Below are 10,879 nucleotides of genomic sequence, written 5' to 3'. Positions count from 1 at the left end.
CTCTCAAAATATGTTTCGAGACACCTTGTTTGAGCCAGGGACTTTCTAGCCTGCAAGTTCAGCCCAAGAACTTGAGCCCTGTTGCTTCTTAGTCAGCCTGAAGCAAAGTATATCACGGAGTCTAAGTGTATCCAACACAACTCTCAACTTCAGTGGGAAGTCATTGTTTAGTCTGTGCCATCTCTATGCTTAAAGTCACTCCTCACTTATAAAACCTTTTTTTTTTTTACTTAACTCTTCTGACATATTTCTTTGTTTTTTGCAGAAAAGGTACAGTTTGGCTGTTGGTCCTCCCAAAAAAGTTCCAAAAGTCAAGGGTGTAGAGTCTGCAGCAGTGCAGGCATTTCTCAGGCGGCAAGAAGAAGAAAAGAGAAAAAAAGGTAAAAGTCCAAAATATTCCTATGGGAGACTTTCATTGATTTCTTTGAGATTGGTCACCTTCTTGAAAGCTCTTGCAAATACAGCTAAACATGTGTTTCTGGAATGTATGCACATAACTGGTGTCAGGGGAAACCAGGACTAAGTGAGGACTAAGGATATTTGCTTGTTTTCCTAAGGAGTTAAATGTTAATCAGCTACACAAACATTTACTGTTTGAGACTGAGAAGCAGTTAAGGTGAAGAACAAGAACCATGTGGACTTCTAGTAACTTAACTTTGAAAAGCTTTATCTGTGTGGAAAAAAATGCTAAGAGTTGCAGTTGTGTCTTCATTTAGTGTGTCGATACACTCTGAATTTTATACTTGTATGTCAGAGATGTTAGCCACAATTTTTCCACTGGAAAAAACTAACACTGCATTGTTTCTGATGTTAATGTTTTGTTAAAGATAACCAAACCTGATGGACTGGGAGGCACGGGGTATTCTTCCTTTCCTGAGCCAGTCAAGAGTCTGCTCCTTATCCCTGCTGCCAGGTCCAGGCAGAAGCAAGGCTGAGCACGAATTCCACATAGACATGCTTGCACACTCACTCTACTGTCACAGCCCTTGACAATAGGATAGCACAAACAGGGGATGGTACATCTACAGGCACCCAAAGCATGAGTAGCACAATTCCTTTTCTAGGAATTTTTACTTTTCTTGAATCTTTCTGATATTTAGCCTCTACTCCTTTGGTCTCTCCAGTACTGGGGTTCAGACCTCTCATCCTATTCACCTACTAGTTTAGCCTGAATGTTGTCAGCAGATCAGACACAAGACAGAGCATACTTATTCAGAAAATAGCTAAAACCACATCAGTAAGAATAAAGGGCAGAGGGCTCTATCAGACCTGTGTAGTGACTAGCTACTTGCTTATCTAGTTGACTGCGTCTGTGTCTGCCCTACATCTTTCTACACACAGAGCCTATTTGCCAGTTCTTATCACCCAAGACTCTTATTCCCCCTTCTTCCTCATCTTCCTTTAGATGTCTGATAGTAAATTCTGTGCAGTCTCAAAATTGTCTTGCTCAGTCCTAGAACTCCTTCCACTACCCAAAGATCTCATAACTGCTCTACCTCCTCAAACAGTAACTCTCCATAGATTGCACAGCATTCTGAAGAGCTGCTTCCCTTGAAATGGCCCTAGTGGGTTTTGCAGTAGCAGCATTTGACTTAATTGTTCACCTTTGTTGGAGTAGTTGATATAGGTGGGTTAGCCTGCCCTGTTGTCAGACCTCTGGTCATTTTCTGCTCTATTTTGGACAGCTGTTAGCCAGACATCCTTAAATTACTGTCCTAAATGGTTTATCAGTTTGGAAGAAATTAAAATTAAAAGTAGTGCTTCTGCATAACTTTCTCATGGTTTTTCTTACAGCCCTGGAAGAAAGAAGAAAGAAAGAACAACTCCTGGCTAGGCGGATTGAACTGAAGCATGACAGAAAGGCAAGAGCTATGGCCTCACGAACAAAGGATAATTTTTATGGCTATAATGGCATTCCCGTTGAAGATAAGCCTAAAAAGAGGAGGACTTGTGAGAATGTTGCTCAGGCCCCTGAGGCTGAGTATGCAACAGAAGACGAAACTGAGCAACTTGAATACAGCCAGACTGAATCTGAGCACGAGCAAGAAGAATATGAAGAGAAAGCATCCAAAGTTGTAGTGAAACCAAAGGCACCCCCCAAAAGTGCACCAGCACCTCTGAACTTTGCAGAGCTCTTGAGGCTTGCAGAAAAGAAACAGTATGAACCAGTGGAAATAAAACCAGTGAAAAAAGTAGAAGAGAGACCCAGAACAGCAGAAGAGTTGAGAGAGAGGGAGTATTTGGGACGCAAAAACAAAAGAGTAGAGATGCATAAGAAAAGTGAGAAGGAGATTAAGACTACAGGGATATCCAGTTCTTCAAAAAAAGTGTCTTCTCAAAAACCATCTGTAAATGCAAAACTTACTAAAAGCTCAGCAGATAAACATTCCACATCCAAAAGCAGTCTGTCGCTCTCTGTGAGTGGTACTGATAAGAAATCCAAAGCACCAGCATTGACTGAAAAGCACTCACGGGCATCCTCTTCCTCCAGATTTGATCAAATGGAAAAAAACCCACAAAATGGCTCCTTAAAAAGCTCTATGGGCAGCAGTCATGGTAAATTACCTGTCAATGGTATTAGAAAGTCTGGCTCAGGCTCTCACGTGCCACCCTCCAAACCGTTGGCCAACGGGGCTCAGAGGCTGCCATCTGCTAAAGAATCCAGCCTGAAAAAGTCTGCCCATACAAAATCAGGAAGTGCTGCAGCCCTTCAGCATGGAGTCAACTCCAACGCAAAACGATCAGGCAGCAGCTTAGGAAAAGGAGGACCTGGACATCCCGGTGGCGGTTCAAGCGCAGGACCTGGGCGATCCAGCAGCAGTTCTGGTGTGGGACCTGGAAGGCCAGGAAGTGGCTTAAGCTCAGGACCTGGGCGGTTGGGCAGCAGCTCGGCCACGGGGCCTGGAAGGCCAGGCAGCAGCTCAAGCACGGGGCCTGGAAGGCCAGGCAGCAGCTCAGCCACGGGGCCTGCGCGACCGGGAGGTGGCTCAGGTGTGGGACCTGGAAGGCCAACTGGAAGCTCAAGCACAGCACCTGGGCGGCCAGGCAGCAGCTCAGGCGTGGGACTTAAGCGACCAGGCAGCAGCTTGGGCACTGGACCAGGAAGGCCTGGCAGCAGCACAAACACAGGACCTGGGCGACCAGGCAGCAGCCTGGGAACAGGACCAGGAAGGCCAGGAATCAGCCCAAGCACAGGAGCCAAGCGGCCAGGCAGCAGCCTGGGAGCAGGGCCGGGAAGGCCAGGAATCAGCACAGGCGCAGGGCCTGGGCGACCAGGCAGCAGCTTGGCTGCAACTGTAAAACCCAAGTGTACTGTGGTATCAGAAACCATTTCCTCTAAAAACCTCGTCACCAGGCCTAGCAATGGGCAGATAAATGGAATGAGACCTTTCCAAGGGCACAGACCTATGCTTCATCCACAAGGTATACATCTCTAGAGGAAATGATGTTTTCACTGTTGTGGTTTAACCCCAGTTGGCAACTAAGTATCACACAGCTGCTCACTCACCCTGTGCCCTGGTGGAGAGAAAAATTGAAAAAAGAATTGAAAAGCTCTCATAAGAAGGATTTAATTATTAAAACAAAATTCAATATAATCAAAATTATATCAAAAATTATTATAATAATTGCAATGGAAGAGAGGAATAAACCCCAAGAGACACAAGCGATGCACAGTGCAATTGCTGACCACCCAGCCTGTCCCTGAGCTATTACATCAGCATTCCCCAGCCAACTCCCCCCAGCTAATGTACTGAGTGTGATGTTCCATGGTGTGGAATATCCCTTTGGCCAGTTTGGGTCTGGTGTTCTGGCCATGCTCCTTCCCAGCTTCATCATGTGCACCTCCTCACTGGCAGAGCATGGGAAACTGAAAAGTCCTTGACTGAGAGAAACCACTACTTAGCCACAAATAAATCATCAGTGTGCTGTCAGTGTTTCTCATATTCAAAGTGCATCACTGTGCTAGCCACTAAGGAAGAAAATTAGCTCTATCCCAGCAAAAACAAGGACATTCACTTAGTAAATGTTTTGTATTTTTATATATGTCCAAGTTGAGGTCACTGTGGAAGTGAATTAGGAAGGCAAATGGACATAGATGAGGAAGAAGGAATAAAAGAGTATTGGGGGAATAAGAAGTGGAAAGCAGGCTCTGTGTGTAGAGGAATGTAGGGGAAAGACCTATGTTGATTATTCTTGAAACACAGGTGGTGTGAAGCCTTACATGAAGGAAAACTAAGCAGCCTGTGATGGATGTTGGTATAGGAATTCTGCTAGAAGGAAGAGGATTCACTTTCTGCATTGCTTGATAATGCTTAGTCTATAAAATTTTGTAGTGTCTTAAATAACACGTGCTTGAAGTGGTACATGAAAAGTAAAACCACAGCAAACTTATGACTGGTATTTCAGTGTTTTGGCAAGTTCACCTTATCAGTAGCAAGCAGTGTGGAGTCTACTGAATAAGTGCCTAGAAAACCCTGAACAAAGAGCTTAGACATCTGTGGGGTGGTTTCCTCAGCGTGCAGTTGGTGATAGTGATATGTAATCTCCTCTAGCACAACTTAGAGGAAGTATTTCCTTTCACTAAAATTCTGAGAATTGCTTGTTAACAAATGTTTTCCACCTTGAAGCTCAGAGCTGTAAAATGGCTATGCCCAAGGTACAGCAGGAAGAAGCACTTTTAAATTAATGTATGTTAATGTTATTTGTTACTGATTTTTTTTTTTTTTATCAACTGTGATTTAGGTCTTGGAAGACCACCTATTGGTTACAAGAGACAAATAGAAGATGATGATGATGATGAATATGACTCTGAAATGGATGACTTCATTGAAGATGAAGGGGAACCCCAAGAAGAAATATCAAAACACATTCGGGAAATATTTGGCTATGACCGGAAAAGGTAAGAAAAATGACAATTTTAAGATCATAGAATCATCAAGGTTGGAGGAGACTTCTAAGATCAGAGTCCAACCATTAACCTGCCACTGCTGTAATCCCTAAACCATATCCTCCAGCACCAGATCCAGACACCTCTTAAACACTTCCAGGGATGGTGACTCCACCACCTCCTGGGTAATCTATTCCAGTGCCTGACCACCCTCACAGGGAAAACATTTTTTCCTAACATCTAATCTGACTCTCCCCTTTCTCAGCTCAAGGCCATTACCTCTAGTTCTCTACCTGCAGCCATGGCAGGAGAGACCGTCCCACACCTATCTACAATCCCTGTCAGGTAGTTGTAGAGAGCCATGAGGTCACCCCTGAGCCTCTTCTCAAGGCTAAACAAACCCAACTCCCTCAGCCACTCCTCATATGACATGTTTTCCAGACCTTTTCAGAAGCCTCTATTGCAGAACATGCAGTAGAACAACAGAAATTACTGTAGTTCAACAAATACAAATATTTTAGAAACAGGGGGAGTGCAGGTATCCCAAACTTGTACTATGCAGAAATCTAACAAGCATCAGAGCTGCTTTTATGCTGAAGGGATGTTGAATTTTCATGCTGCCTGCCATGCTCTTCTAGGGAGCAGTAACATTTGACTAGGACATCACTGGAAAACAGCATGGCTTCTTCAGGGTCTCACCTGGATAATTCATAGCAACTCCTATTATTGGATGGTAAAATGCTTTCTGTAGCAGTCTGCACTGTTTCAGAGTTCATCAGAGTGTGAATTGCTGAATGCAGTAGTGTTAGCTGCTCTCTGAGAGGATTGAACTTGCCTGGGAACTGCTGGAAAATGAAGGCTCTTAGTTGGCTTATTTAAGTACTTCCCTCTTGTCTGACAATATGGGGTAAGAAAACAAGCATTTAAAGGCTTGTAACCAAGATTCTTTCAAATGCTTAAAATCCTTGTATGGCAAGTAGTTATTCTTTCTAAAGAAGGGAGGTGAATTCATGAACTATTGCATTGTGTTTTAGTGTGCTGAAAACTGTTATTTAATTTCCAGGTACAAAGATGAAAGTGATTATGCCTTACGTTACATGGAGAGCAGCTGGAGGGAGCAACAGAAAGAAGAAGCTAGGAGGTATGCATGGATTTAAACTTGGAGAAAAAGTGGGAGGTTTGTTTATTGCTGAAGTTGTAGTCAGCAAATCTCCACTCTGCTTTTTATTAGCAGAGGTAAATAAGCCTTACCATTTTTTATAAGGAAGCTTAGGTAAAGATGAAGCTCAGGCAGCTGGTGGTGGGTATACTAAATAAATCATGTGTATTCATTCTTATGCATCACAAACTTTGCTTGTTAAGAAAACCAGCCAAAAAACCAAAACCAATTCATTCCCAAAAATCTTTGAAAATTTAATTTACGTTTCAGTTAAAATTGCAAATCCTTCAATTTGTCCCAAACATCACAATACTCTGCTAGTTTGAGGTCTGGAAGATTTGGTTTTATCTATATCCCTGTGTGTATATTTCTAGGTAAGTATAAAAAGTATGCTGAAAACTTCTTGTAGTCAGTGATTTAAAGTATGAAGACTATATTTTCAGATTGGTTTTGGCCTCTAGACCTGCACAATTCTTATGCTATAAACTGCTTTTCTCTTTGGTTTTTAATGGCTGCTGGAAAAAGCTGCATGAAAGTTATGAGGCTTTTCTAGGTAATGGAAAATATTGGAATATAGGCAGCTGCCAAATTTTCTAATTCTATTTCAGTTTTTATAGTCTTATTCAGAAGGTGCCTGGAGCATTAGAAACTTGCATCTTTTAAGTCAGTGTCCTTATTTCTCCTTGCTCCTGAGGAATAATAGCTGCAGCTCATGCAAAGTCATGCTCTGTTAAATGGAGTGAGGGGAAACAACTGGAATTTTCAAGTGATATTGCTGTTAACTTAATTCTCTGTTGAAAACCTAGAGTGAGGTTTTGCAGAGCTGAATTCCTGCCTCTTTTTTAACTACACATGCAGCATAAAGGGAGTGGAGATAAGAAATGAGTTAAGCTCAATTTAACCCTTTCCAGTGCTCAGTTGTTTTCCATTGAGCATTGTGGCCCTTGAAATGAGGAAATTTTTCTAACCAAGCAAGTCCATATAAATTATAGTTGTTCTAAGCTGAAATGAAAAATGTTTCTTCAAGCCAGTTTCACCACAAAGGTCCTTGTTGTGTTTGTATCTGTCCTAATTTGTCTGACTGCAGTTTCCTAAATCCAGGGAGGTAGCCAGAACATGCTGTATTAGCAGAGTCTTTTCCATGGGCTGCTCACCAGAGTCGTAGCAACCACATGCACAGAGGGTGGAGCAGTGTTGGGCTTGTAGCTGCCTGTATGGTGTCTCAGGCCAGGCAGCTGCAACAAAAGCTTTTGCTTCTCAACGGCTTGACAAGTCCATTCTCTCTCTTACCAGTGAAAAAGGTTTAGGCTCTCAAAAGTTGCTGTGTCAGTCCTGCTATGACTTGTATGAACTTACATTGGCAACAATTGATGGATGTGTTTCAGCAGCTGCTTTTTGGGAGGGGGGAAAAAAAGACCTTATGTATCAAAATTTTTTATACTATCTTGATTTTTTTTTAACAGAAGTTTTACATTTTTCCTCAAAATAAGATTCTAATCTAATGATACAATCCTGATTTCTTAAAGCTGTATCTTTTTCTCTCATAAAGATCTGATCTAAAATTCTTGTTCGGATCAGCTGTTGTACTTTTAGGATTGCTTTTCTTGAGGGAAAGCAGAAGTAAAACTTCCTGTGTTTTGAGTAGCAGTGTAAAGGATTTCATCTTATTTGGCAGCTTGAGACTGGGTGTTCAGGAGGACTTGGAAGAACTGAGACGGGAAGAAGAAGAACTGAAGCGCAAGAGACAGACCAAGAAGCTGAGGACACGTTAACTGACTTACGGTGTTGACTTTGTTCATGTTTCTGCTACCCTCTGCCTCCATACATCTCTTATTCTACTTCAGTTCCCATCTGCTTGTTAGAGGGCAAAAGAATACTTAAAGGGATTAAAGTACTGAAAAGCAAGGCTTTAGTTTGACCTAAATAAGATATTTATTTTTAATACTTGCCAGGATTGTTTTTTATGAAGAAATTAATGCACTAATGCATATTAAATGGAATAAAATTAATAGATGTTTCCATTGATTAAACCAGTTCAAGATGCCAGCAGAAATATTGACTAGCTATGCACTGACTTGGAACTGTGTGGGCCACACACCAGAAAACCAATTTTGCATTCTCTTGAAAGAAAGGAATAGCATTGTTGTTCCCTGATACTTCTTGAGACTTAGAGAAATTGCTTTATATCCTACTCTGTCTCTCAACAGGAGCCTCAAACTATCGAAGTGTCATCTTCTGTACAGCAGCAGCTTGGGTGTAAATTCAGGCAAAGCCCACAGATGTTTAAGGCAATGAAGTGCTGCATATTTTTTGGGTTTGAGGACCCATAAAACTAAGTTGAACCTCTTTATTTCCAAACAGAAACGTGCATGTCATTTGCAAGCTGTGCAGTTATAAATATGGCCAAAAGATCATGTTGGCTTTTGCTGTGTCTGGAATTCCAATGCCAGTCTAATTCAGTATGAGAATCACACACCCTGACATCAGGAATTTCTAGTGTTTGTATGTAACTTGTGCTTTTGGACTCAAGCATATGCCTGGGAATTCTTTTCCTGCCCTGTAAATCTTCACATTTAACAGCTTCTGCTGCTTTTGCAAATTGTTTTTTTTCTTGCATTAAACATCCGATGTGTTAAATTATTTAAAATGTGAAGTAGTCATTTATCTAATTAGTTTTACTGTTTAGGAAGCACATCAGAATTAAGTTTTGCTAGAATGCATTTGCAGCTCTTCGATATTAACAACTTCATGTTAACTAGTTAATGCTTGTGATTGATTTCATCAAGCTAAAAACCTAAAATATTATGTATAGCAGGAGAGTTAGTTCAGTTACTTACCTTAATGCCCATATTTGCACATGATTTCTAACTATGCACTTAAAGACTGTTTGTTTCAGTAACTGAATCTGTTTACAATCAGCACAGGGTTCATGTAAGTCTACAGGAGTTGTACTGAGTCTGAAGCTCAAATCTGATGTTGCATCTACTCTGCTTTCCCCATGTTGCCCTTCAGAGCTCACCAATATCACTACTCAGCTCTGCCTCAAGCTCCAGGACTCCACTGATAGCACCTCTATCTTCAGCTGCTAAGGCCACTAGGTTTTAATGCTAGAAATACTTGCAAAAGTACAGGAAAGGCTTTCAGGTGTTGGTTGGGCAGGAAAGAAAAAGGAAAAATTACCTTGTGGGAAAATGACAAAGGAACCTTTCCTATTGGGGTTATTTTTTTAATAGTGCTGCTTCTAGGAAGCAGTTCAGATAGCAACATGTAAGGAACAGTCTTGGGAGCTGCTGAAGCTTAAACATCTGACTCTTAATGTAAGAAAAAACAGATTTGCCTTTCTAAGGTGTTTCTGTAGATGGTGTAACACTTCACTGCCTCACTAAAACACTGATGTGACTAAGCTATCAGTGTAGAGTGTATAAACTAATTCAGTGTTAGCTGACAGGGAGCATGGGTAGAAATACCATTGCTGCTCCTCTGCAATTTTAATTTTTCTCTAAAAACTGTTTCTCAGTGTATGTACTTGAGACCATGCAAGATAGTGTAACTAACCTCACTGTATGGAAGTGTGTTGTATTCTCTGCTGCATTGGGACCATCTAAAATTGCCTGTTGGAAATTTCCTGGTTTTTAGAATTATTCATTCAAGACAATGAACATTGGGACCATGATCAGGTTGCTGGGTTTTTACTTTTGAATTCTTTTTAGCTGAATAAAGGCTTTAGATCTGTCAACCCAGACAGCTATATCACCTGTGAGCAACTTCCTGCCTGGTTGGGGAAAAATGTCTCTTACAAAGCAGAAGAAATATATATATTAATTTGAAGTTGGTTCAGTTTGGAATGAAATCTGTATTTCAGACATAGGTTAGATAGAACCTGATTATTTTGCCACGTTCTGATTATTCAACCATGCAAGATCGGTTCAACTCCTTAATCTGTAAAGCACTTTGTCATTTTGATGGTGACTGGAATGTACTCTGCTAGCCTCCCTAAGACCCTGTAAAACTGTTTCTCCCCACAGTGATCATTGCTCAAATTTTGTCTGTTTCATAGGAAAAATTATTCAAGGACACATTTGTAATTTTACAGTCAAGAAGTACCTTCTCAATTGGCATGGGATATTCATGGGGTTCATATTTTGTACAAATGTTTGGCTTTTAATGTGCTTGCATTTGCATATTTGTAAATCAGCTAGGATTAAAAACTTGGTTTTTAATTCCTGACCTTGTATCCAAAAACGTGTTTACCGTTTGCCAGATTAATAGTATTTGTCTAACAACAGTGTTTCAGTACATGGCCAAAGTACATCTGAATTTGAGGTTAAAACCTGGCAGAATGCTTAGATGGGTTTATTGGGATCAGATGTTCAGCTAGTGATTTAATTGTATTTCATGAAATTCTGGTTTGGTTTTTAGATTTTTAATTCACTGTTTGACAATGTGCCTTTTTTACTAAATTGTGTCAAAAATATAATGAATGTAGGAGTTTTAAAAAGGTTGGTTGGTTTCTGCTATCTCAGATTCTATATCCTTAAACTTGAGAGTGTGAAATGAGATACTTTTCATAGAACCCTTCCAGGTCTGGCTTTGATTGCACAATTAAGGTAGCTACTTCTTTACTGCTAATGCTAAATCAAACGAAGGGCACTTTCTATTGATGACTACTTTTTGAAAATGTCTTGTATTTCCACTTGAGCTGTAGTTTACTTTACAGCCATGTCTTTTGGAGGCCAGGGTTTTGCATATCACAGGAAGCCTTAGTGTGCAACTCTGTGCTGTGCTTAAAATAAAAATCTTTCAAGAAGTATATGAGATCTCTATGGAAATCG

General features: G+C 40.8%; 1 protein-coding gene across 1 annotated transcript; it reads left to right on the top strand.

Moving 5' to 3' along the window:
• Positions 1-265: 265 nt before the first annotated feature.
• SPTY2D1 (SPT2, Suppressor of Ty, domain containing 1 (S. cerevisiae)) lies at positions 266-7,819 on the top strand (the record flags this gene model as incomplete). The annotated part of the gene is made up of 6 exons (XM_009079007.1): positions 266-380; positions 1,795-2,949; positions 2,983-3,423; positions 4,744-4,900; positions 5,952-6,029; positions 7,723-7,819. Coding segments are annotated over 6 exons (2,043 nt in total), but the record flags the coding sequence as incomplete, so codon positions are not given.
• Positions 7,820-10,879: the final 3,060 nt, after the last annotated feature.

The sequence above is a fragment of the Acanthisitta chloris genome, unplaced genomic scaffold (genome assembly GCF_000695815.1).
Source record: "Acanthisitta chloris isolate BGI_N310 unplaced genomic scaffold, ASM69581v1 scaffold26897, whole genome shotgun sequence".
In the NCBI taxonomy this organism is placed as follows: domain Eukaryota; kingdom Metazoa; phylum Chordata; class Aves; order Passeriformes; family Acanthisittidae; genus Acanthisitta; species Acanthisitta chloris.
The sequence above is the reverse complement of the archived record's forward strand: the minus strand, read 5'-3'. Positions and strand labels throughout refer to the sequence as shown.